Source organism: Macaca thibetana, chromosome 3 (genome assembly GCF_024542745.1).
Source record: "Macaca thibetana thibetana isolate TM-01 chromosome 3, ASM2454274v1, whole genome shotgun sequence".
Taxonomy (NCBI): domain Eukaryota; kingdom Metazoa; phylum Chordata; class Mammalia; order Primates; family Cercopithecidae; genus Macaca; species Macaca thibetana.
The window spans coordinates 150,284,287-150,311,376 of NC_065580.1; the positions used below are offsets into that span (position 1 = coordinate 150,284,287).

Consider the following 27,090-nt stretch of genomic DNA (forward strand, 5'->3'; position numbering starts at 1 on the left):
CCCAGAAGCCTCCAGGCCTGTGGAGACACACAAGGCGGCCCGAGGGCATCCACAGTGAGTACCAGCCAAGGATATTCACAGCCACGGCAGGCGGGTCAGGAGGCTGAGCTCTGACCCGTCCACCTGTCCTGGTGCCCTGACCCCGACTGCCTCAGGCTGCCAGCTCTGAGAACCCAGCCCCACATCACTTCCTGGGCAAGGGCAGGGTGCCAGCGGGAAGAGGGAAACGGGGCGTGGGAGTGACAGGAGGAGGAGAAGGTGGCAGGGGCTGTGCTGAACGAAACCACAGAGCAGCCTCCAGCCACCCCCCAAGGGCCTGAGACTCCATTTCTTCTTTTATTTAATTTTTGGTAGAGATGGGATCTCACTATGTTGCCCAGGCTGGTCTGGAACTCCTGGGCTCAGGCAATCCACCCGCCTTGGCCTCCCAAAGTGCTGGGATTACAAGTGTGTGCCCCTGCACCTGGCCGTGAGACTCCATTTCTTTCTTTTTTCTTTTCTTTTCTTTTTTTTTTTTTTTTTTTTTTTGAGACAGAGTCTCACTGTGTCGCCCAGGCTGGAGTGCAAGGGCACAATCCCAGCTCACTGCAGCCTCTGCTTTCCAAGTTCAAGCGATTCTCCCCACTCAGCCTCCCAAGTAGCTGGGACTACAGGAGCATGCCACCATGCCCTGCTAATTTCTGTATTTTTAGTAGAGACAGGGTTTCACCATGTTGACCAGGCTGGTCTCGAACTCCTGACCTCAAGTGATCTGCCCACCTCGGCCTCCCAAAGTGCGGGCATGACAGGTGTGAGCCTGGCCCTTAGACTCCATTTCTAAATCCCCCGAGACGCGTTTCCCCGTGGTACCAGGGCTGGTGGGATTTCTGAGGATTTCCGACGCCCACAAGCCATTAAGAGGACACACCAGCCGGCTGCCCCTGCCCTGCTCCGAAACTCCACGACCCCTGAGGAAGCCGGCCCTGTCCCTAAAGAAGAAGGCGCTGAGCCTCAGCCATGAAGAGAATCCGAGACACACACGATGGTGTGAGGTGGCGCGGGAGGGGCCTGGATCAGAGCTTTGGACAAAACAGTGTTTGGGGAACGACAATGGCCATGTGACTCGCTCTCAGGACGGGACAGCCCTGCTCTCCGAATTCTTCCCACAGACATTTCCTGCAGAGAGTCAGGAGGCTGACGGGGCTCTGACCCTCCGGCCCCTACTGGGGGCTATCTCCCACTCCATTCCCTGGCGCCTGCCTGGCCCTCGACACCAGGAGCCTGCGGGCGTCCCTGGGCCCCGACTCCCATCGCCGGGCCAAACACTACCCAGGCCCCTGACCAAAAATAACTTCCTCCCAAGACCAAAGGCAGCAGCTCCATCAGCCTGGAGCAATTTTTCCCATGAAGAGCAGCCAACACGGGGACCACATGGGACCCAGCTGCCTGCAGCCACCAGACCCAGGCAGCCACAAAGCCACGTGGAAAGTCAGCCGGGGACTCGCCGGGAACACGGAGCTCAAAAGTCACAGGTCCGAGAACTGACTCTTTCTGTGGGGACCGGAACAAAAGAGGCCCCTAAGCTGGCCCCGTCCCCCGTCACACGGAAGGACCAAGTGCACTGCAACGTCAGCGAGGGTCGCCCTTGGCCAGCCGCAACCCCGGAGTTGCCTCCATCCCAGGGCCACCTGCTGGCTGCAACTCCAGCCCTAGAGGATGGCAGAGTCAGGTCTGCAGGGAGAGGCGACAGGCACTGGAGTCCCGGGAGCCCAGGAGCCCCAGGGGAGGACTGCAGCCAGGCAGATGGATGTGGGAAACTTGTGTGGAGACTTAGAGACACACAGTCGTTTACGTCACTTTCCGGGAAAAAGCCAGAGGAAAGGTCTAGCTTAGACCCAGGCCCTGTGGACAGGCAGGGGCTACCATGTCACGTGGGGGGCAAGGGCACAGGCCAGAGGCCTGGATGCCCACTGAGGCCAGGAGGGGTTGACACTACCCCCACATATTCAAGGCAGCCCCAACTCCCAGACCCGGGAGCCCCTGGCAGGACCCCATGTCCCCTTCCCCGTGAAGGAGGGGAGAAGGAAACAGTGGGAAGGAATCGTGGCCGGCAGGAAGGAACTCAGACAGATCCCAGCCAGCTCTGCCTCCCCCTGGAACGGGGGCCCCACCCCACAACCTCATGGCCAGGGCCGGCCCGGCCTCCTCCATGCAGCCTCAATCCAGCCTGGTCTCTGCAGCCCGGCCCCCGCCTGGAGGCTGACTGGGCCCTGACGCATTGTGGGAGCCTGTCCCACCACAGGGTCACTGCGCAGATGCCCTGGCGCCTCCCTCTCATCACCGAGAGCCCCTCCTCTCAGGAAAACTGCCCCTAAGGCGTGGGGGGCACAGCAAGGTCCCAGCGCCCCCAACACAGCCCGGCCAGGACCTTGCCTGGCCTTGTGTCCTCCGGGTTGTCTCATATGCAGTCACAGCCACAGACCCCTCCCAGGGACGGGGACACAGCTGAGTACACAGAGACCCCGCAGCGTCTGGTAGACTGAGCCCGTGGGAGCGCCCGTCCCTGCACACCGGGCCTGGGCCTCCCTAGCAGCTTGGAGACACAGCTCAGGGCAGCTCGGAATGCGCCACTCACTGACCTGGGTCCTCCAGAGGCAGGGCCACAACGCCACGGCCACTCAGGACCCTCCGGCCCTGGGCCCTCCTGACAGCCCACCCCACAGATGTGAGGGCAGTAGATGGACAGCAAGGCCGTAGGGGGGCAGAACCAAGGCTGCCCACGAGAGGCTCTGGTCCCCAGTCCCCTGGGCCCGCTTGTCACTGTCCTGCTGCCCCACCTGGCTCCATTCCAGGCCCCACACAGTTCTCAGCAGACACACCAGCCGAAATCCTACCCCGGCTTCCGGGCCCGGCCCCACACCACCTTCCTCACGAAGCCCCCGAGACTGCCCCGTTGGAAACCCTCTCCCTTAGTATTTTCAGAACACTTCCTACTGTATTTCAGAAACCCTGAAATGTTGGCCAGGCGTGGTGACTCACGCCTATAATCCCAGCACTTTGGGAGACTGAGGTGGGCGGATCACTTGAGGTCAGGAGTTCGAGACCAGCCTGGCCAACATGGTGAAACCCCATCTCTACCAAAAATACAAAAACTAGCCGGGAGAGGTGGCATGCTCCTGTAATCCCAGGTACTCAGGAGGCTGAGGCACGAGAATCGCTTGAACCTGGGAGGAGGAGCTTGCAGTGAACCAAGATCCCACCATTGCATTCCAGCCTGGGCGACAGAGCGAGACTCTGTCTCAAAAAAAGAAAAAGAAATCCTGAAATGTGTATTTCCCACATCTTAATCTATGAAACCGGCATGATCTATAATTTCACAACGATGACTGGCAACATCTGTCCTTCTGGAACAATGGTGCATCTCAGAACGGGGGGCGGTCTCATGGCCGACGCTCTCTCTACCGCCCCTTACATTTGGTTCATGGTGGACGGTGGCATCTGTCTCCCTTACTGAGTGACCTGTGTAACCCCCCGGGCCCTCCTGCAAGCAGAAGAGTGGGGTTGTGGTCAAGGGGACGCCACTGCACGGAGCACATGGGATGATGGGGACAGACTGAGCGCCAAGGCGCTGTGGGGGGAGGTGCCAGGCTGGCCCATGCCACCAGCACCAGCCTCACAGGCCGTCCCCGAGCAGCTGACACATGGCAGCCCAGGGGCTGAGGAAGCCCCGGCATGAATCCATCCCTGCTATCATGGCCAACTCGATCCTGAGGATGGCAAGGAGGTGCCACACTCCCCTGCCTGGGGCGCCGGCGGGGGGAATGGAGGGCAGCGCCAGCCGTACCTGTGACGTCCAGCTGCTCCTCCATGCTCTGCATGTAGAGTGGGCATTTCTGCTGGATAAAGTACAGAAGCTCGATGGAATTAGACATCCAGAAAAGAATGGGCTGCAAGTCTGGAACCAGATCAGCCATGGCGCAGCCGGCCAGCGAGATGGGCTCCTGGCTACCAAGACAGAAAGACTAAGAGTTATGCGGGGACCTGACACCCAGGAGGCTGCATCTACCACTCTCTCTAAGTAAGGACGCGCGTTTTCACGGGACGGTGACAACAACTGCAACCGTCAACCTGACACTGCTGGGTGGGGACATTTAACAATACATGTACCCGCCTGGCATCTGCCCACGACACCTGACAGCCAGAGGCCCCTACAAGCCTAGCAGGGAGACAGCCGGATGCCACAGCCATTGGTAAAAAACCTTGGTAAATAAATGCCTTGCATGTCTTCTTTTTTGGAATGAGATCATAAAGTGGCTATGAATGCTGAGACAGAATGTGTGCCAATATGTGTGTGTGCGCCCGTATGCGTGCATGGGGGTGGGGGCTGGTCCGAAGTTTTTAGAACAACAAATGTCAGTTCCATTATATTATTTAAGTTAACAAGGTAATTATCAAAGGAAATAAACAATAATAGAGCTATTTTGGGAGGTGCACAAGGCAAAATGAAATGCTACTTTATTAAAGCAGGAAGTCAGAAAATCACATGTAAAGTCCATGAATCGCAGGGTAGCAGGCAAAGCATGTGATTTGAAGACTCAGAGGCAATCGTTAGAAACCCAAATTGAGGCCAGGCATGGTGGCTCACGCCTGTAATCCCAGCACTTTGGAAGGCCAAGGTGGGTGGATCACCCGAGGTCAGGAGTTCGAGACCAGCCTGGCCAACATGGTGAAACCCCGTCTCTACTAAAAATATAAACATTAGCTGGGCGTGGTGGTGGGCACCTGTAATCCCAGCTACTCGGAATGCTGAGGCAGGAGAATCGTTTGAATCCAGGAGGCCTCCCAGCAGCTGGGACTATAGGCATGCACTGCCATCCCTGGCTAATTATTAAAAAACTTTTTTTTTTTTTTTTTTTTTTTTTAACACACGGGGTCTTACTATGTTGCCCAGGCTGCTCTTGAACTCCTAATCTTAAGCAATCCTCTTGCTTTGGATTCCTAAAGTGCTGGGATTATAGGCATGAGCCACCATGCCTGGCCCTGATTCTGTATCCATGGGGTTCGTTGTTACTCTGAGTAACAAAAGCAGAAGTAGCTCAGGCCCCTCCCTGGCCAGCCCAATGCAGGTAGGGGTGGGGTGGCGCCCTTCCCTCCCAGGCCTGCGGCCTCCTGACTCAGTGCTCCCTTTTCAGGGGATGACGGCAACATCAGGGCTGCCTCCTCCCTTGGAGGCAGCCTCCGCCGTCAGGCTGGCTTCCAAGCTCAGAGCTCCCAAACCCTTTCTCCTGCATCTCTGGCACCAGCCGCAGGATGTGTCTGCCTGGTGTGACTTGACACTGCCTTCTAGTGTCCTCAGCCGGCCTCTTGGAACGTCTGAGGGGTGGATACGGCGAGGCTGTGCTGAGGTCCCCGGGTAATTCCTCGTTTAAAATGCCAACCACACGTCTTTCTCACAGGTTCCTCATCTGGTCCAGGCACCAGCTTAGCATTAAGCCACTGGACAGGCTGCCTCAGACGCCCTGGGTCCCCAGCAGCTCAGAGGACGCATTCATCCATAAGCCTCCATAATTGCAGCTGGCGGACACAAATAGCCATGTGCCCGAGTGGTGAGCAGGAAGGATCGTTTTGCAAACAGATCAAATCATGCAGATCTGACTTGGGACTGCCTGGGGTGTGGAGGGCGGCCCTGCTGCCTGGCCCGTGGCTGGCCAGGATACTCCTTGTCACCTGTGTCCTTTACTGGGGGGATTCTAAGGGGCGAGCCAGGCGGCTGCGACTCTGCTGGCCACAGGGCATGGTGCAAGCCCAGTGCCTGCCCCCAGGCCCGGGGCAGAGCCAGGCTCAAGGCTGGACAGCTGTCAGAGTGACCACCGCGCGCAGCCCCAGGTGTGTGGACCCAGCCTGGGGTCCTTCTAAAGGTGCCAAGCCCACAGGAAATGCCACCAGGACCTTAAGGCAGTCAGTGTGTGAGGGCATCTGGGAAGGGCTGAGGCCGTTTTCCTCCCTATTCTCTCCCCAACTGGGTAGCCAAGCGAGGCTGGGGGAGGAAGCCCAGGCTGCGTCCCAGATTCTCCCCGGTGCCCCAAGTGTTGCCTGCTGTCTCTGACGTCACTTCACTTTTGTCCACAAACAATGTTGACCTCTCTCGCGTGCGCACAGCTGGGGAGGGAAGAAACTGGCCTGAGACTGTGTCTCCTGTTTCTGGCAGCTAAGCAGGTCCGCTACCTGCTCATGGATCTGGCACAGCTAAAAGTCCTGCTCCTTTTTGCCCATTCTGGACACTGGCTTGAAGGACCCACACATGTCTGCAGATGGGCAGAGGAGCTTTTTATGCAGTTAAAGGATTCACTGGGCTCTTCGGAGACTAATTCCATCTTGTTTTCAACATTTGCTGCCCTTCTCAATTTTACCGGAACCCAGAGGGTAGACAGGCCTCTCCCGGAAAACAAGCGACCAGGCTTTGCAACTGGAGTTTCAGGATCAGACTCGGGCCAGGTCAGCGCTGAACGCTCCCACCTGCCAACCTGGGGCCACGTGAGTGGGGGCCCAGGGAATGATGAAGATCCAGCCCATTCTACCCAGACCTGTGTGGATGGAGGAGCAGGTCTGGTGGAAAAGGAAAACCCATGTTGTCCTAGAAGAGGGCAGAGGGGAAGGGCACTCGGGCAGGGACAGCACAGCCCGGCAGGAGGAACGGGCGCAGCTGGCTGGGGCAGTTCTAGAAGAGGGCAGGGGGAAGGGCACTCAGCAGGAACAGCACAGCCCAACAAGAGGAATGGGCGCAGTTGGCTGGGGCAGGCCGGTCAGGGCGCGGGTATCTCCTGCGGGTGAAGGGAGGCACTGGAGTCCCAATCCTGGGAACCAAGGCGACGGAAACACTCGCAGGGCCCACAAGGAGCACAGAGGCGAGAGCATAGCCGCCGGCCACGGCCTATGCATGCCTGTCGCGTCCATCAGGAGAGGACCAGGGAACGGCGCACCCCAAAAAGTGGGTCAGCCACATCCACCAACCTGGAGAGGTCGTGAGTGAGAAAGCAAGCCACAGACAGCTCAGCCAGTGCCGTCACACCCGGAAAGAAAGGAAGAAAGAAAGAAAAAAGGAAAGAGAGAGAGAGAAAGAAAAAAGCCAGGAACGGTGGCTCACAGCTGTAATCCCAGCACTTTGGGAGGCCAAGGTGGGCAGATCACAAGGTCAGGACTTCAAGACTAGCCTGGCCAACATGGTGAAACCCTGTCTCTATTAAAAATGCAAAAATTAGCTGGGCATAGTGGTGCATTCCTGTAATCCCAGCTACTCAAGAAGCTGAGGCAGAAGAATTGCTTGAACCAGGACCCAGGAGGCGGAGGTTGCAGTGAGCCAAGATCACGCCACTGCACTCCAGCCTGGGCTACAGAGCAAGACTCTGTCTCAGAAAAAAAAAAAAAAAAGAAAAGAAAGAAAGACAAGAAGGGAAATGAAGTGGTGAATATATTGCAGGAAACTGTTAGAAGTGCTCTTTGGGGGCCAGGTGCGGTGGCTCACATCTGTAATCCCAGCACTTTGGGAGGCTGAAGCAAGAGGATCACTTCAGTCTTGTCTCTACAAAAAATCCAAAAATTAGCCAGGGCATGGCGGTGCACACCTGTGGTCCCAACTACTCAGGAGGCTGAGGCAGGAGGATCGCTTGAGCCCAGGAGGTTGAGGCTGCAGTGAGCTCTGACTGCACCACTGCACTCTAGCCTGGGCAACAGAGTGAGACCCTGTCTCAAAAAAACGTAATTAATTAAATTAAATGAAGTAAAAACAAAGAATGATTTAAGACACAGTAGTGTTAAAAGCAAGCTGAAGCTGGAATAATGTAAGTAATAAAATGAAAGCCTGGAAGTGAGGATGGGGGTCGAAGCATCCTGAGATCTAGTGTTCCACAAAAAGATGAAGATATTAATATTTTCAGAATTACTTTGAAACTAATAAAGAAGGAAATGGGGAATTTAAAAAAATCCAATTACGCCGAGGTAGGCAGATCACCTGAGGTCAGGAGTTTGAGACCAGCTGGCCAACATAGTGAAACCCCATTTTTACTGAAAATACAAGAATTAGCCAGGTGTGGTGGCACATGCCTGTAATCCCAACTACTCAGGAGGCTGAGGCATGAGAATCGCTTGAACCCAGAGGGTAGAGGTTGCAGTGAGCTGAGATCGAGCCACTATACTCCAACCTGTGCAACAGAGCGAGACTCTGTCTCAAAAAAAAAAAAAAAAAAAATCCAATCAGATAGGAAAGTATAAAAATTAAAGGCAAAAGGCACAGAAAACAGTGTGAAACCGATGTTAAAAATGTGGCCAAAGACATCAGGAATGGCAATAAACCTAAATAGATTCAACTTGTCCATTAACAAAGATAAGTCAGGTGAATAAACAATCGCTTTCAAAACATAAAACAAAAGGACACAGAAAGGGTGAAGGTAAACTTTCCCTGGTTCCACGTACAGGCTGGAAAAAACTGATCAGGCGAATGGGAAACCAGTGAAAAGGGATGTGGTACTCATCCCAGGGAAAGAAAGATTCTAGGGCAATAAGAATCATCAGGACAGGCCGGGAGTGTGGCTCACGCCTGTCATCCCAGCACTTTGGGAGACCAAGGTGGGCAGATTGCTTGAGGTCAGGAGTTCAAGACAAGCCTGGTCAACATGGCAAAACCCCGTCTTTACTGAAAATACAAAAATTAGCCAGGCATGGTGGCAGGCACCTGTAATCCCAGCTACTCAGGAGGCTGAGGCAGGAGAATTGCTTGAACCTGGGAGGCGGAGGCTGCAGTGACATGCGATTGCACCACTGCACTCCAGCCTGGGCGACAGAGCAAGACTGTCTCAAAAAAAAGAAGAAAAAAAAAAAAAAAAAAAACAGCGCCAGGAGCAGTGGCTTACACCTGTAGTCCTGTAATCCCAGCACTTTGGGAGGCCGAGGTGGGCGGACCACAAGGTCAGGAGATCAAGATCATCCTGGCTAACACAGTGAAACCCCATCTCTACTAAAAATACAAAAACTTAGCCAGGTGTGGTGGCGGATGCCTGTAGTCCCAGCTACTCAGGAGGCTAAGGCAGGAGAATGGCGTGAACCCAGGAGGTGGAGGTTGCAGTGAGCTGAGATCCCGCCACTGCACTCCAGCCTGGGGGACAGGGCAAGACTCCATCTCAGAAAAGAACAAAAATAAATAAAAAATGAAATAAACCAATCATCACTAAAGAAAGGGATTCAGCCAACACGGGTCTCCCTCCCCGAGGACTCTGGCCCAGATGTTCTTCCAGCAAAGCTTCAGGGCCAGCCCTCACCTCATACGAACCAATCTGGAGAACTAAGAAATGGAGAAAGCTCCCCAATTCATGTTCTGTGAACCTGGTTACTAAAATCAGACAAGGACAATGCAAAAAATAAAAGAATGTAGACCGATGTTACCAATTAATTCAGATGGGAAAATCCTAATTAAAAGATCAACAGTCGGCCAGGCGCGGTGGCTCACGCCTGTAATCCCAGCACTTTGGGAGGCTGAGGCGGGCGGATCACAAGGTCAGGAGATCGAGACCATCCTGGCTAACACGGTGAAACCCCGTCTCTACTAAAAATACAAAAAATTAGCCGGGTGTGGTGGCGGGCGCCTGTAGTCCCAGCTACTCGGGAGGCTGAGGCAGGAGAATGGCGTGGGCCCGGGAGGCGGAGCTTGCAGTGAGCTGAGATCGCGCCACTGCACTCCAGCCTGGGCAGCAGAGCGAGACTCCATTTCAAAAAACAAAACAAAACAAAACAAAACAAAAAAGATCAACAGTCAACATCATTAATCGTCAGGGAGATGCCAATCAAAACCACAATGAGATGCCACCTCACTCCTGTTAGAATGGCCATTATCAAAACGATGACAGATGACAGGTGTTCAAAAGGACTGCACGCTGTTGGTGGGAATATAAATTAGTACAGCCTTTACAGAAAACAGTATGGAGGCTCCTTGAAATATTAAAAATATAGACTGGGCACTGTGGCTTACGCCTGTAATCCCAACACTTTGGGAGGTTGAGGTGGGAGGCTGCTTGAGCTCAGGAGTTCCAGACCAGCCTGGGTGAACATAGTGAAATTCCATCTCTACAAAAAACACAAAAATTAGCCGGGTGTGGTGGCGTGCACCTGTAGTCCCAGCTGCTTGAAGGCTGAGGAGCAGGAATCGCTTCAGCCCAGGAGGTGGAGGCGGAGGTTGTGGCGAGCTGAGGTCGCGCCAGTGCACTCCAGCCTGGGTGACAGAATGAGACCCTGTCTCAAAAAAAAAGAAAACCTAGGAATGTAGGACTCCACATTAACAGACTAAAGGGGGGAAATATGATGATCACAGATGCAGAAAATGATTTAGTCAAATTCAGTAGTCATCCACAATTTGAAACACAGAACACAAAGATTTGAGGCAAACAGGGCAAACAAAATGTTAGTAATATTAAATCCCAAATCATCATCATCATCATCATCACGTCAGTTTCAGGTGTGGGTTCACGGATGAGTGACGGAGTCTGTACTGTTCTGGGTTTCGTAAGTGATTCATTATTTTACAAAGGAAAAAGGAAATTCATTATTTTACAAAGGAAAATCCCCAGGCGTGCATGAGGGATGGAAACAGGGCTGTTTCTATGCCCTAACGATGACGGTTCCGGAACGCACAGCATGAGCGCACAGCTGCAGCAGAGAGGGCCCGGCCTTCCTGTCAACGAGGAAGCTGGGTCCACCCAGAGCTGCACTTCAGACTGCAGGCCGCCCAGCAAACAGGCGCTGGGGTGGAAGGTTCCAGTCTTCCCCACACCTCAGCACTTAGGAGGATGAGGGCTGGGTACACTGCCATCCCCTCCACACCCTGCCTCAACCTCAGAACTCCAGCTGTCCTGGAGCAGAGCCCCAGAGGGAGGCCACCATGCCTGTCACTGGGCCAGTCCCAACTCCCATGCAAACTTCTCCTCAGCACTGAAAGCCCACAAGATGCCAGGCGCCACTGTAGGGGCCCGGGCTTGGACCACCTCCTCGCCATGGGTCAGGCTGTCAATCACCCTTCGATGCTGTCCAGGGCCTGGCTTCTGTGGAACCCCCTCCTGTCAGGCTGGGAGGCAGAGCCTGGGTCCCTCACACAGTCCCAGATCTCACAGGCCAGGCCCCACCCCAATGCATGGCATCGGGACCTGGCTGGAGGGAGCAGGTGTTTGCCAGTGAAAGTGGAAGGCATTCAGAGCTCAGCTCTCCCTGGGCCGGGCAGTGGGGATGCTGGGGACTCCAGGTCAGTGGTCCCCAAGCTGTCCCATGCCTGTCCCTCCTACCTTTGAAAGAAGGATGGACCTAGGGTAGACATCAGCAGGCACATATGGCAATAATGGGCTTTATGGATGGACCATTTTTGGTAGGTGAGGCACTCACAGGCTTTGACTGTGTCCCCACCCAAATCTCATCTTAAACCGTAGCTCCCACAATTCCCAAGTGTTGTGGGAGGGGGCCCAGTGGGAGGTAACGGAATCATGGGGGCGGGTCTTTCCCATGCTCTTCTCCTGATAGTGAATGAGTCCTCACGAGATCTGATGGTTTTAGAAAGGGCAGTTCCCCTGCATACGCTCTCTCATCTGCCGCCATCTAAGACGTGCCATTGTTCCTCCTTTGCCTTCTGCCATGATTGTGAGGCCTCCCCAGCCATGTGAGTCCATTGTGAGAACTGTGAGTCCATTAAACCTGTTTCCTTTACAATTACCCAGTCTCGGATATGTCTTTATTAGCAGTGTGAGAACAGACTAATAAAGGCACGGATGGGAATCACACAAGCCTCTGTGTACCACAGCTTGACTTAAGGGGGTGCTGCCAGCCACTCAGCCTGAGCCCCCCAGACGCATTCCCTCCCTCACTGCCTAGCATGGCCACCACCTTCCACTCTGCCTTCATCAGTGTCATCTCTCGTGTGTCTTAAACAGGATGGTTTGGCTGTGAATATCACACATGTGTGTGTGTATGTGTGTGTGTATATGCATTTAACCGTACCACAGACACTGTGCTGGGTGCTTTTTCCAAGCATTGTCTTGGATTCAGCTGCACTGAGAGAGCAGTGGCTGAAGGTCATTCCCTGCTACCGCTGAGCCCTCTGCCTGGAGGAGTCATGTGGCGGCTTCAGCTCCCGTGCAGACACACTGCCCTCCACAAGCAGGTGTCTCTCCAGGGCCCACTCGAGAGTGGGAATGTGGGCCACAGGGTCTGTGCGTCTGTATCAGATCCACCCAAATGGTTTCCCAAGCCCGCCAGCAGTGTCTAGGGTAGAGATAGTGCTTCTGTGCAAACAGCCGTTGGAGAGTGGCAGTGCACTGCCCTACCTCTAACCCAGGAGCTGCGCCTTTCCCTGAAGGAGCAGGTTACTTCTAACCCAGAATCAGGGGAGAGCAAGGGAGGAGAAGGCTAACAAGGTGAAACGCCGTCTCCACTAAAAATACAAAAAAAAAAAAAAAAAAATTAGCTGGCCGTGATGGCAGGCACCTGTAGTCCCAGCTACTTGGGAGGCTGAGGCAGGAGAATGGCATGAACCCAGGAGGCGGAGCTTGCAGTGAGCCGAGATCACGACACTGCACTCCAGTCTGGTCGACAGAGCAAGACTCTGCTTAAAAAAAAAAATTAGCTGGGCGTGGTGGTGCATGTCTGTAATCCCAGCTACTCCGGAGGCTGAGGCAGGAGAATCGCTTGAACCCGAGAGGCAGAGGTTGCAGTGAGCCGAGATCGCACTATTACACTCCAGCCCGGGCAACAAGAGCGAAACTCCATCTCAAAAAAAAAAAAAAAAAAAAAAAGCATGAGCTCTTGTCCTTTGCAGGCACATGGATGGAGCTAGAGGCTATTATGCTTAGCAAACTAACGCAGGAACAGAAAACTAAATACCCTCTCACTTACAAGTGGGAGTTAAATGATGAGAACACGTGGACACAGAGAGGGGAGCAACAGACACTGGGGACTTTCAGAGGGTGGAGGCTGGAAGGAGGGAGAGGATCAGGAAATACAACAAATGGGTACAAGGCTTAATACCTGGGTGATGAAATAATCTGTACAACAAGCCTGCATGACACAAGTTTACCTACATAACAAGCTGCACTTGTACCCCTGAACTTAAAATAAAAGTGAAAAATACATACTTAATAAAATTGTGAAGATTCTCCAAAAAAAAAAAAAAAAAAAAGCCAGGCATGGTGGCTCACGCCTGTAATCCCAGTACTTTGGGAGGCCACGGCAGGTGGATCACTTGAGTTCAGGAGTTCGAGACCAGCCTGGTCAACATGGTGAAACACTGTCTCTACTGAAAATACAAAAAAAAAAAATTGCTGGGCATGGAGGTGCGCACCTGCAGTCCCAGCTACTCGGGAGGCTGAGGCAAGAGAATCCCTTGAACCTGGGAGGTGGAGGTTGCAGTGAGCCGAGATTGCACCATTGCACTCCAGCCTGGGGATGGAGCAAGACTCCATCTCAAACAAAACAAAACAAAACAAAACAAAACAAAAAAAAAGAAGATCTCACCCATCCAGTCTTAAGGGTGCCCTGAAGCAATTTCCCAACTCAGAGCTTCCCAGGGTGATGACTAAAGAAGCAAAAAAGGTCGCTGCTTGGATGGAAGGACAAAGCCCGGAGCTGACCCCAAGGCGTGGGGAGACCCCTCAGGACTTGGCTCCCCTGGGAAGTGTGAGCCCCCGGGACCTGCTGCTCAGAGACGGGCACAATAACCAGGTCATACTCACAGTTGCGCCTGTTTCTCTGCTAGTTCTTTGGTTTTCTCCTACAATTACAAAGCAGGAGAAAAAGCAAGTGAGAAAAACAGGCTAACACAGGGACACGTTCAGATACACATTATACCATTGACATGAAAACAAGCCGTGCTGCCCCAGGCATCCTGTGTGACACTATTTATTCAAGCTGTGCTGGAAAGGACATTTTCCATGTGACTTAAACATCTTCCCATTCCATTACCGACTGTGACCTACAAGTTTCCTACAATAGAGTATCTCACAACTCTCTAGCTTACATAACAACCAGCTATTTAAAAAATAGTAGAGGCTGGGCAAGGTGGCTCACGCCTGTAATCCCAGCACTTTGGGAGGCCAAGGTGGGCAGATCACTTGAGGTCAGGAGTTCGAGACTGGCCTGGACAACATGGTGAAACCCCATCTCTATTAAAAATACAAAATAAACCGGGTATGGTGGTGTATGCTTATAATCCCAGCTATTCGGGAGGCTGAGTCAGGAGAATCGCTTGAACCTGGGAGGCAAAGGTTGCAGTGAGACGAGATCACGCCACCGCACTACAGCCTGAGTGACAGAGCGAGACTCCATCTCAGAAAAAAACAAAAAAATTATTCTTGGCTTAGTAGCAAGTTATTATCCAGCTAAATGTAACCGTGATGGCTGACTGCGCATAGACTCTAAGCATCTGCCTATATGTTTGGTGAGGAATGAGGACAGGGCAGTGGCGACAGAGTCACACATTTCAGTAAACAAACGCGCAAATAACATTCGCATGGGGTAGTGGGTGCGGGGGCAAGAGGTGAACTCAGGCTCGGTCTGATGTCTATAAGCTCAATTCCTGGGCCAGGTGATTCACATCTGGGAGCCTCTGTTTCAGAGCCTGTAGCCTAGGGGCAGGGTGAGCCCTGGTGTGCTGCAGGGAGTGGGCCAGCCACACAGCCAGCTCCAGGTGGCTAGGACGCAGGCTGGGACCCGGGTCCCTCCGCAAGTGGCTTACAACCCCCTGGCTTCAGTTTCCCTGGTACCTCAGTGACGTGGGATGCGGTATCTACATCGTGAGGGTGGTTGTGAGAAAGAAATTAAACAGCGTTTGGTTTGTAAGTAAGTGCCTGGCGCAGACGAGACTCGGGAAATGACAATGATCGTGCGAAAACCTATGACTTCTGGCCAGCAAGTAACTCTCGGTCACAGCGGCCACGATGTGGACGCACACTACACAGACATCACCTGGCCCTGTGTCTGTGACTGCACGGAAGGGACAGGGGCATGCTGCAGTGGCACTCCCATCAAATCCCATGCCGGGAACCCGAGGGAACGAGGCGCAGACACCCGGATTACAACACCCACAGTGCATAGAGACGGCTCCTACTGACCTCTGGACAGGGCAGCCTGTGCTGGCTTTTACTTTTTAAAAGTCTCAGACATTTAAAATGTGGATTCCTATATGAGAAACTAATGAGGTTTCTACAGGCAAGCGGTTCCCCCTTCCCATGTCTGCCGGGGATACGCAGGGCCCAGACTAGGGAGGGTCGGAGGGTCTCTGAACGAACTTGAACAACTATGAGCTGTCCTTTGGGTCCCTGGGAGCCACGTCACTGTGGGGTGGGGCCCAGTGGGGGAGCCATGACTGTGTGATGCCTATTCCAGCACTCATGGGTCCAGGGCAGTCCTGCCCACTGGCAGCCACACTGGATTCCCAGGAACATTGGCAATGCCCGTAGCCATGGCTGTATGTGTGTGTGTGGCGGGGTGTGACCAGCATCAAGGGGTGGAGGCCAGGGATGCTGCTGAATCCTCTGCAATGCACAGGCCAGACCCACAGCAAGGAGCTCTCCTGCCACAATGTCCACAGGGCCGGGGATGAGAGACGCTGGCCTGGAGGAAAGTTTGTCAACGCACAAAAGTCGACGGGCCCTGCACCTCCAAACTCGGATCAGGGGTGGCTCCAGTGGATATCTGCTCAACCGGCCCCTGGCAGCAAGCACAGGGCACTAGCACAGACAGGGGCTTCTGGGGCTCTTGGGTAGGGGCCTGTGAGAGCTATCAATGTCACCTCGGCCTCGTGGTGCCCAGGCTCAGGGGCACCTCACTCCTGGCACGTGACAGTGCTGGGCCCAGCTGGACCCCAGGGAAAGTACAAGCCCAGAGCTCAGGAGGTGACTTTGGACCTCATGTAAGCCCCACCCTGAGAGGCAAAGCGCTGCAACTGACGCCTTGGGCTCTGGGGCTGCTTCTGGTGGCCTGTGGGGCTGGGAGGCAGCGACAGGCAGGGAAGGGCCACCCTGCGCTCAGCGGCACAGCACCGTAGGGGTCAGATAGAGGCGCTCCCGCCCCCCAGCCAGGGCCAGCTCCGGGCCCCCTCCTCCCCCAGACCAGCACACGACCCAGACCACCCACCCCAGCACACTGACCCAGATAGTCTCGCGGATCAGCCTGGCTATCTTGAGCAGGAGCTGCCCAAACATGCCCGGCTCGAAGTGGGTGGCCGAGTGCTGGATGCAGAGGCACAGCAAGAAGGCGGGGGTCAGCTTGTGGTCGTCGCCGCCTGGCTCGATCAACGTCATGATCCTCTGCAGCAGCGTGTCCTCCAGGTGGGGCTCAAACTCCAGGAGCAGCTGCTGGCGCCGGGGCAGGGCGGCCTGAGTAGGGCAGGCGGCATCCCGGGCCCCAAGCGCGGCTCCGCACAGCCGGCAGCTCTGCGGCACGGCCCGGAGGCGCGCCAAGGCCCGGGCCGGCAGGGGCTGGGCCTGCGCGGGGTCCTTGAACAGCAGCAGGTAGTAGAGCCCCAGGGAGAGCAGGTCCCCGTGGTGCAGCACCACGGTCCTGCGCCCCACCTCGGAGAAGTTGACGGAGATGGGCGCCCCGGGGATGGGTTCCAGGACCAGCCTCCCCCCGGGCTGGCCGCTGTCCGGTAGCGGGTGCCGGCGAATGGTGCAGTGCAGAGGCAGGATGTCGGGGGCCGAGAGGCTGATGCTGGGCTTGCTGGAGGGGGTTCGCTGGCCCACCGTGTGCCGGTCCCGGTTGAGCACATACACCAGGCTGTCCTGAAAGAGACTCCGCTCAGGGCAGGCGCAATGCAAGCAGCACACGGGAAAAGTGGCCGGTCTTTAGTCACTGGTTGCTGAAGCCGCGTGGCTGGGATGCTGTCCCTGCAGGCTCTCCATGTCCCTGGCCATCCCCAAACCAGAGCCCCAGCAGCTCTCAGGAACCCGCCTCTCGATGTCCGGGCCCATCCCAGTGGAGGTTGGTTTCCCAGAGGAGCTCAGGGGGCACACGAGACACCCGGGAGCGACCCAACTTTGAGACAGGGCGAGGCCAGGTCAGGGCCGGCGGGGAAACAGGCACTGGTTCTACAGACTGGACCAAGGACTTCATAACTTCCCCCAGGTCATCCCCAAAACTGTGTGGGAGCACCGCCGCCCGTGTGGGAGCACCGCCCCGAGAGAAGATGCCACCTGAGACCTGCACACAGGAGCCCTATGGCTGTAAAGTGCTCATGGAAATGAGCAGCAAAAGAGCTGGTTGCACAGGAGGGCAGGGGGCGGGGCGAACAGGGGTGGGGCGAGCAGGGGCGGGGCGAGCAGGGGGCAGGGAAAACAGGTGTCTGGCAGGGCAAGTGTCCCGCAAGGTGAGGCGAGGCGGCCCTGTGCCTGGCATCTGCTTGGGGCGACAGCCTGCCTGCTCAGATGGAAGTGGTGAGAAACTGCTCTGGGCAGGTGGGGGTGGGGTAGGGCCGTTTCTCGGTGCCCCCTCAGAGAATGTGGCCACCAATTGGTGACTCAGCACCCCTCTCGCCTGGAGCAGGAAGCAGACTGGCCCTGGCCGCCTGCTCTGGCCACCTGCCCATGCCCTTCCCCAGAGCCAGGTGGGAGACCCAGCCTGGGAAGGCCTGAGGAGTTCTCCCTGAAAGCGCCTGGTGCTGAGGACACCCACTCTGGGGCTGGGGAAGTGAGGAGCCCCCACTGCCGCCCGCCGTGGCCTGGACAGGGAAAATGTGGATGACTCTACATCTGCCCTTGCCACCCCACTCCACAGCCTCGGCACAGACAGAGGGGCTGCAGCCACAGAGCTCGTGGCCGACTGGGCTAAAGGCGGCAGGAGGCCTTGACTTCTGAGTCCCGCCTGCTGTCCCTGCAGTGGCACCGAGCAGTGAGTGTCAGGAGGGGAGGCTCACGTGCTGCTGGCTGTAGCCCTGCAGAAGGAGCAAGTGCGGGGAATGGTACAGCGAGTACCGCATGGTGTCCGGGCCGGGCTCCTCAGAGCCCTGGGTGGCAGCAGGCAGGGCGTTCACTGGGCTCAGGCTGATCTCACTGACTGTGCGGCGCAACCGGGGCGGAGGAGAGCTCCGGGCATCCCCCAGGGCCAGGGCTGGGGTTCCCTTTGCACGACTCCGCTGCAGCCTCCGGGCCTGGGCGTTTATCCCTGGAAGAGAAGCAACGCAGGGTGAACAGTTAGAAGTCTAATAGCACCAGGGCTGGGCGCGGTGGCTCACCCCTGTAATCCCAGCACTCTGGGAGGCCGAGGTGGGGGGATCACCTGAGGTCAGGAGTTCAAGACCAGCCTAGCCAACATAGTGAAAACCCCATTTCTACTAAAAATACAAAAATTAGTTGGGCGTGGTGGTGCGCATCTGTAATCCCAGCTACTCAGGAGGCTGAGGCACCAGAATGACTTAAACTCAGGAGGCGGAGGTTGCAGTGAGCTGTGATTGCACCATTGCACTCCAGCCTGGGTGACAAGAGCAAAACTCCATCCCCCGCCAAAAAAAAAAAAAAAAAAAGTCTAATCTAATAGCGCCCACGTCCCAGATCCTCCTGAGCTCAAATCCCACTAAGCCACATGTCCTAATGCCTGTCACTGTTCTGTCAAAACAGGTCTGGTGGAGACTCAAGGACTCTGCCCTCTAGCCACGCCCCTTGAAAAACCAGACAATGCCTTGGCATCACCATGGCACCTGCAGGACAATCTCAGAGCCAGCAGCCTGCCTGTCAAATCCTCAGGCTGAGGGGACCACGCCTGCCTTTGGCAGCCCTGGGTCGCACGAGGCCTGCCCAACCAGCCAGCACCACGGCCCACAGGGCCTCAAACCACAAACGTTTTCCCACGGCAGCCTGGGCCTCTGCAAGGTCACCACGCCACCTCCAGAGCCCTGCCCCATCCATCTGGGCACCAGGCGAAACTCCCCTGGGGGGGTGCTCTCATGAGATGAGACAGGCTGGTCATCATCCTGCCCCCACTTTACAAGGAGGAGGTGTCACTGAGCCACGTCACCCCAGCCCATGGGGCTGCCGATAGCCTCCTCCTGCAACAGCATGGCTGCCTCCTTCCCAAGGCTGCCTCTGACACCCCCAAGCCAAAGCAGCCACACACACAAACACACATGTGCATATACACATGCCCACAAATACACATGCACCCACACAAAAACGCATACACACATGCACACACACTCATACACACACATAAACACACATGGGCACACACATACACGCCAACACACACATGCACACACATGCACCCACACAAAACACACATGCACACACAAACACACGTGCACACACATACACTCATGCCAACACACATGCACCCACACACATTAACACATACATGTGCACACAAACATGCACACACAGTTCAGAGATAACACACACCCTTAGAAGAAGACGTAAAATCTCATAAATACAGACACATACTCTAAATGCATGCTCTGGGAAAGCCAGTCGGCTGCAATAGATGAAAACCGCTCACCAGTCCCCAGCTGACCTGGCACTGTCTTTTCTGAGCCCTCTGCTGAGTTCCCTGTATGCAGCCTTTCAGGTTAAGATCCGTCCCCATCTGTGGCGGCCTTTCCTCCAGCCATTCCCAATAAAACCAAACAAAAGCCGGATGGAGGGAGGCGGCAGCTGGCCGAGGACGACCCTTACCAGCGCCAGCGGCCCCACCGTCCTTCCCAAGGCAGCCAGCAGCCTGTGCATCTGCAGCCCGCGGGGGGCTGGGGCGTGAGGGAGGCCGCCCAGCCGCAGTGCGAGGCTGCTGGGCTTGGCTGCTCATTGCCTGTGCTCCTGCCGGCTGCAGAACCCGGCCCAGCCTGGCGGGCAGCAGGTGCCCAGCAGGTGGGGCCTGGTTCCCCTACCTCGTCCCACCTGCCACTCCCACAAGCCTTATGAGCCCCACAGCTCAGCCTCATTGCACAACTGTGGGGTCAGATCCGAAAGAAGAACAAAAACAACTCCAGATGATGCTCTGGCCCCCAAGTTTTTCCCAACTCTGGGGCCGGGTTGCAGGAGGTGACCTCAGAGTGACCTTCTAGAAGTCCCAGGGCCATGGGGCAGGAAGGGTTGCTTCTCCTCCTAGAGTCCCAGGGGCTCCCAGGGGGCCTGGCCACAAATGTGGCACAGGATGTCCCAGGCCCGTGTCCCCTGGGGCTGCAGCCCCAGGCAAGTGGCTTGCAGCTGAGTGTACCCTGCTCCTCCAGGCAAGGCCCCACAGCCTCCTCAGGCCCAGGGCTGGGATGTCTGCAGGTCAGAACCAATGCTGACACGCAGGGGCCACTCCCAGGGTCTCCTTCCTGGTGCTGGGTGGGCCTGCATGAGTGCAGAAGGGCCAGGCTGCCAGTCTTCAACGAGGGGCTGGAGGTGAGGCCTCTCCTCTGGGTGGCGGCGTTGTCCCTGCACCCAAGGCCACAAGCATGACAGAGCCTCCCTCTGAGTGCAGGTGTAGGGGAGGTGAAGCAGCAGCAGCAGCCAATGCCAACAATGGCACGGCTGCGGGCATGGCCAGTGTGGACAGCAACTGACCACGCCACTCTGCTCCTCAGTCCCCTGCTGTGGGACAGACAGCAGGACCCGTGCACTCGTGCACACATGCATGCACACGTGCACACGTGCATTCAGCACTGCTTGAGTTAGCAAATTCCAGAACCCACCCAATCGCCCCTCACAGGGAGCTGCCATGCATGGGAGGAGAGCTCTGCAGAGAGAAGACCGTAGCCAGTTGTGTACATGACCACAGGGTGAAAGAGCAAAGCTTCAGGTGACACGTGACATGACATAACACATGGTATGACGCGTTGGCTCAGGTTTTTTTAAAGCACCTAAAACACCGCTGTACATCGCTTATGGTTTCTATATATTTGCATGCAAAGCTATTTTTTACTCCAAAGTCATTCAGGAGTAGGTTGTTTAATTTCCATGTAATTGTATGGTTTTGAGCAATCCTCTTAGTGCTGATTTCTATTTTTGTTGGGCTGGGGTCAGAGAGTGTGTTTGGTATAATTTCAGTGTTTTTTAATTCGCTGAGAATTCAAACAAATGTGTTTTACAGCCAAACGTGTGATCAATGTAGAGCTATTTTACAGAACAGCAAAGCACACAGTGAATTTACCACATGGTGGCTGTCCTCAGCAGGCAGCGGAGTAAGCCTAGGGGTGGTGGAAGAAATGACTTCAGTTTCACAGGATGTAGTATAGCGTCCAGTATGTAACAGAATATATGTTATATATAATTTATAATAAATATATTATCATAACTTTATATCATGGTTGACTTATTTCATTTTTAAAAACTCTAAACAAATATGATAGAAATCTTTACCTGTCCAATCTGGGAGGTGGGAACCCAGGTGTCAGGTAAATGTAACCGATGATACTTTATTTTTAAAAACTCTTTTGTTGGTTTGTTTTGAGACAGAGTCTCACTCTGTTGCCCAGGCTGGAGTAGCAGTAGCAAAATCTCGGCTCACTGGAACCTCTGCCTCCTGGGTTCGAGTGATTTTCCTGCCTCAGCCTCCCAAGTAACTGGGATTACAGGTGTGTGCCACCATGCTGGACTAATTTTTGTATCTTTAGATTAGAGACGGGGTTTCACCATCTTGGGCAGGCTGGTCTCGAACTCCTGACCTCAAGTGATCCGCCCACCTAGGCCTCCCAAAGTGCTGGAATTACAGGTGTGAGCCACCGTGCCCAGCATAAACACTTCTGTTAAAGTAAAAATCACAGAAGTTGGAAAGGCCTCTTGCTCACGTGTGGCTTTGTGACTTGGCCCTGTCCCAAGATGAGGCTGCAGGAGATGGGATCCCAGCACTCGTGTTCCCAGGGGGTCTGCTGTCAGGCTTGTTGGGGGCTGATGTGGCCTCCCAAGTTCCCACACAGAGAGCTGCAATCGAGCCCTGTTTGTGCCTGACCTGATACAGCTTCGTCACCTGAGTCACCTGAGTGTGTCAGCGCTGTGCAGTCCCAGGGTGGATCTGCCTGAACTGGGACAGAAATCGCCCCCACTTGGCCTTTGGGTGGAGGGAGACAGATGCATGTCGAGAGCATCTCTCCCAATGCTGACCCCAGCCACCTTCAGAAGCATCGCATGGTGCCATCGCTAGACACACAGCGTGGAGGTTTCAAGGCCCTCAGACCTGGCAGCAAATTGCTCAGGAAGGGGAGGTCAGGGCTTTGCAATTTTAGGGACTGCCTGGTTTGGGGGTCTTATACAGGTATGTTCTTTGCCAAGAACAGGGTCACCCCAGGAGCCCCTATGCAACCGATGGGAGATTCCACCAACATGAAATAAGTTCAGTGAGAAATACATCATCAAGAAACCACTATTTCTGGCCGGGCATGGTGGCTCATGCCTGTAATCCCAGCACTTTGGAAGGCCGAGGCGGGCGGATCACAAGGTCAAGAGGTCGAGACTATCCTGGCTAACACAGTGAAACTTCGTCTCTACTAAAAATACAAAAATTAGCTGGGCGTGGTGGCGGGCGCCTATAGTCCCAGCTACTGCTGAGGCTGAGGCAGGAGAATCGCTTGAACCCGGGAGGCGGAGGTTGCAGTGAGCCGAGATCACGACATTGTACTCCAGCCTGGCAACAGAGGGAGACTCCGTCTCAAAACAAAACAAAACAACAAAAGGAAACCACTATTTCAAAACAAATGAATTATAATAAAGCAAAATGGCAGGATGGCCGCAGCCTTTCATAACAGTAATTTTAGATGGGAAGTTATTCATCTTAAATAAAGCGCCAGTCCCTGCTGTGGGTGAAGGGGACACCTCCAGGCTGCAAGCCAGAATATACCCATGTCTTTCGTTGCCTACCCCATGTGAGGGACAAGATGGGCTGCCTAGTTTTAGCCGAGGTCAGCTGTGGCCCCAACACCCTCGTCTTCTTCAAGGATCTCTGGGAATGTTCCTGCCCTGGCGTGACTGAGTTCACTGGGAACAGAGGTGCTGCGTAGGTTTGAGGGATGTCCAGGAATCTGTATTGGTAAATGCCATCTGGAAGGTTCTAGAACACAGCAGCCAGGAAGAGGAGCCACTGCCAGAGCACTCCCCCTCCCCCAAAGCCCTGTCCACAGAGGTTCCTTACAGGGAGCAAGGTGACACCCACAAGCACTGGGAGAGCTTGCTGGGGAGCCTCCAGTTTGATTTAGTGTCAATTTTAATCCTTCTCAGGATAAGTGTCTGTCAGTTCCTGCAGAGGAAGACGGCGGGGGCAGGTCTCCCCTGCTGCCCCTTGTTGATCTGCTCTGGTGGAGAGGCAGAAAAACAACCTGGCCCAGGAATAAGACAGGGTCTGGGTAACTAGGACCTTGGTGTGTAGCCCTATTTCACCCACAGCATCCCTCAGGGACCTGCCTGGCTCCAAACATCTGCTAATACATGGGGTCCCAGCCTCAGAAGCAAAACGTACACTTTCTGACATTTTAAGAAGATAACACAAGGCCAGGCCCAGTGGCTCACGCCTGTAATACCAGCACTTTGGGAGGCCAATGCAGGAGGATGGCTTGAGTTCAAGCCCAGGTTGAGCAATATCGCAAAGACCCTGTCTCTACAAAAAAATACAAAAATTAGCTGGGCGTGGTGGTGTGTGCCTGCAGTCCCAGCTACTTGGGAGGCTGAGGTGGTAGAATCACCAGAGCCCAGAGCCCAGGAGGTCGAGGCTGCAGTGAGCTATGATCACGCCACTGCATTCCAGCCTGGGCAACAGAGCAAGAACCTGTCTCGAAGAAAAAAAAAACAACAAAAAAAAACCAAAAGACGTGACAAGGCCAGAGGTTGGAATAGCAATGCAGGCCTCCTAAGGGACCATGGTTCGCAGACAGGCCTGCCTGGCCATGAAATGTTTGCCTTTGACATGGGATGGAAGGAGTAGAAAGTGCAGGGCGCCGGGGCAATGGGGAAGATGGGGATGGGACGGTCGTTGTTGACATCCTTCTTCTACTCTCACAGCACAGGCCGTAACGAAAGAAGCGCTGAGCTCTGTGTCCCTGAAGCCCTGTTAGTGGACTTCCTCCCCAGCCTGGGCCAAGCCGAGCTGCTGAGCACAGCCTCATCTCCCAGGTGAGGCAGTCACTGCTGGAGGAAGAGGCGAGGGGACGGCATGCAGCCACGACACACAACTCTGTCTAGGCCACCCCCTCCCCTCCTCGAGAAGGCAGTGCCTAGTGACTGGCTGCTGGCAGAGAGGGTGGGGCTCTGCGTGCCGGGGGTGCACAGGGGACCTGGACAAGCAGCTGGTGACCGTCACCAGCTCCCACAGACTCTGACCAGCCCTGGAAAGAAAAACACAGGCTTTTCCTGAATGTCAGTTCCTCTATAAACTCAGCCAGCAGCTTTCACCTCCTGATCCTGTTTTCTCTTCCCTCCCCGGCTCTTGATGGTTTGGAATAATGATATATACAACTTGGAACCGTTTCTGTCACCCATCCTCACTTTCAGGCCTCAGAGATGAGGTGACTAGGACTGGAGACAGAGGGGATAATGAAACGTTCCTGGGCTGCGGAACTTGACCGCTACTGGGGAACGGGAGACCATTTTACTTATTTGCTATGTTGCCCAGGCTGGAGTGCAGTGTGGATTCACAGGCGTGGTCACCATAACGCCCTGCAGCCTCGAACATCTGGCCTCAGGGCCTCAGAATAGCTGGGACTATAGGCGCACACCCCCATGCCTGGCAAGAGATAGTTTTTTTTTTTTTTTGAGGAGTCTCGCTCTGTTGCCCAGGCTGGAGTGCAGTGGTGCCATCTCGGCTCACTGAAACCTCTGCCTCCCGGATTCAAGTGATTATTGTGCCTCAGCCTCCCGAGTAGCTAGGATTATAGGCGCCTTCCACACCACCCTGCCCCCGCCAGCTATTTTTTTGTATTTTTAGTACAGACGGAGTTTCGCCATGTTGGCCAGGATGGTCTCGATCTCTTGACCTCGTGATCCGCCTGCCTTGGCCGGCCAAAGTGCTGGGATTACAGGCGTGAGCCACTGCCCTCGGCCAAGAGAGGATTTTAAAGTGGCCCCTAGTAACAGCCGGGGACGCGCTGCTAAATAAACTCTGCAGTTACTGCTGCAAAACACAGAGGTCAGATGGGCCTGAAATGAGTCTTCTTTTAGCTGAAGCACCCTTTTCTAAGCTAGCAAAGGACACAGAGCCGTAAGACCATCAAGCAGTCCTTGAAGGAAAATAATTTCAAATGTACAAAAAAGAACTGCTTAGGCATAATTTGGTAAGCACCTCCCTATGCCATGGCCAGCTTGATTCTGGGCATTTTGCATCTAATTCCATTTTATTCTCATTACAGAAACCCTACAAAGGCTGGGTGCTGTGGCTCATGCCTGTAATCCCAGCCCTTTGGGAGGCCGAGGCAGGTGGATCACCTGAGGTCAGGAGTTCAAGACCAGCCTGGACAACGTGGGGAAAACCGTCTCTACTAAAAATACAAAAATTAGCCAGGCATGATGGTGGGTGCCTGTAATCCCAGTTACTCGGGAGGCTGAGACAGGGGAATTGCCTGAACCCATAAGGCGGAGGTTGCAGTGAGCCAAGATCACGCCACTACACTCCAGCCTGGGTGACAGAGCGAGACTCCAAAAAAAAAAAAAAAAAAAAAAAAAAAAAAAAAGCCCTACAAAGCAACTGTGGCTAGACAGGAACATATTAGCCTCACTTTTGGGAACCAATTCTCCCATTAGGGAAACAATTCTAGGGAGACTGTATATGTAACTTCCTCTTGCCATCAGGAACAAGACAATGATGCCTGCTGTAACCACTTCTCTTCAACTTTGTACTAGGTCCTAGTCAGTACAACAGGCGGGGAAAAATAGAGGAAAGATACAGGATTGAAAAGAAAGAAGTTGCCAGGCTCAGTGGCTCACGCCTATAATCCTAGCACTTTGGGAGGCCGAGGCAGAAAGATCACGAAGTCAAGAGATCCAGACTATCCTGACGAGCATGGTGAAACCCCATCTGTACTAAAAATACAAAAAGTTAGCTGGGCATGGTGGCAGGCACCTGTAGTCCTAGCTACTTGGGAGGCTGAGGCAGAAGGATTGCTTGAATCTGAGAGGCAGAGGTTGCAGTGAGCTGAGATCACACCACTGCACTCCAGCCTGGCAACAGAGTGAGACTCTGTCTAAAAAAAAAAAAAAAGAAAAGAAAGAAGGAAGCAAATTCAATTATCATTATTTTGCAGACAATGTGATTGTGTATGCAGGAAATGCAAAAGAATCTATGGAAAAAATTATTACAATTAACAAGTGAAGTTAGCAAGGTGACTAGACATGGTGAATTAGCAAAATTCAGACTGTTTTGTGGTGTTTCTGAGACAGGGTTTTGCTCTGTCACCCAGGCTGGAGTGCAGTGGCACAATCACAGCTCACTGCAGCCTCTACCTACTGGGTTCAAGCAATCCTTCTGCCTCAGTCTCCCAAGTAGCTGGGACTACATGTGGACACCACCACACTCAGCTAATTTTGTATTTTTTGTAGAGACAGGGTCTCGCTATTTTGCCCAGGCTGGTCCCAAACTCCTGTGCTCAGGCATTCCTCCCACCTCAGTCTCCCAAAGTGCTGGGATTACAGGTATGAGCCACTGCACCTGGCCAGTAATATTTTTAAAGATCAGAAGCAAATCATGTCAACCACATGTGGCCCCTGAGTGCTAGGATCGAGGAAAGGGAGCGAATTAAGAAGCAAGGGGTGTCAGAATTTGACCTACATAGGAAAAAAATAAAAAATAAAAAGGAAGAAAGAAGCGAGAGGTGTCCTGTATATGAAAATTATATTTGCAGAATACTTTAGAAACCTAACCTAAAGAAAGCTAATGTAGGCTGCGCATGGTGGTTCATGCCTGTAATCCCAGTACTTTGGGAGGCTGAGGCGGGAGGATCACTTGAAGCCAGGAGTTTGGGAGCAGACTAGGTAACACAGCTAGACACCGAATCCACAAAAATAAAAAGATGAGCCAGATGTGGTGGGACACACCTTGTCCCAGCTACTCAGGAGGTGGAGGCAGGAGTAACTATTGAACCCACGAGATGGAGGCTGCATGAGCTATGATTGTGCCACTGCACTCCAGCCTGGGTGACAG

The 27,090-nt window shown here is 54.3% G+C and overlaps 1 protein-coding gene across 4 annotated transcripts in view; it reads right to left on the reverse strand.

The window, feature by feature from the left end:
• RADIL (Rap associating with DIL domain) overlaps window positions 1-27,090 on the reverse strand; it is an 80,497-nt gene that overhangs the window by 17,372 nt on the left and 36,035 nt on the right. For all 4 annotated transcript variants that reach the window (XM_050784329.1, XM_050784327.1, XM_050784328.1 and 1 more), the window contains exons 3-6: window positions 17,915-18,162; window positions 16,152-16,784; window positions 13,737-13,774; window positions 3,824-3,984 (exon numbers count right to left, since the gene is read on the reverse strand). In XM_050784329.1, coding sequence (XP_050640286.1) covers window positions 3,824-3,984; window positions 13,737-13,774; window positions 16,152-16,784; window positions 17,915-18,162 — 1,080 coding nt within the window. The remainder of the gene's footprint in view (window positions 1-3,823; window positions 3,985-13,736; window positions 13,775-16,151; window positions 16,785-17,914; window positions 18,163-27,090) is intronic.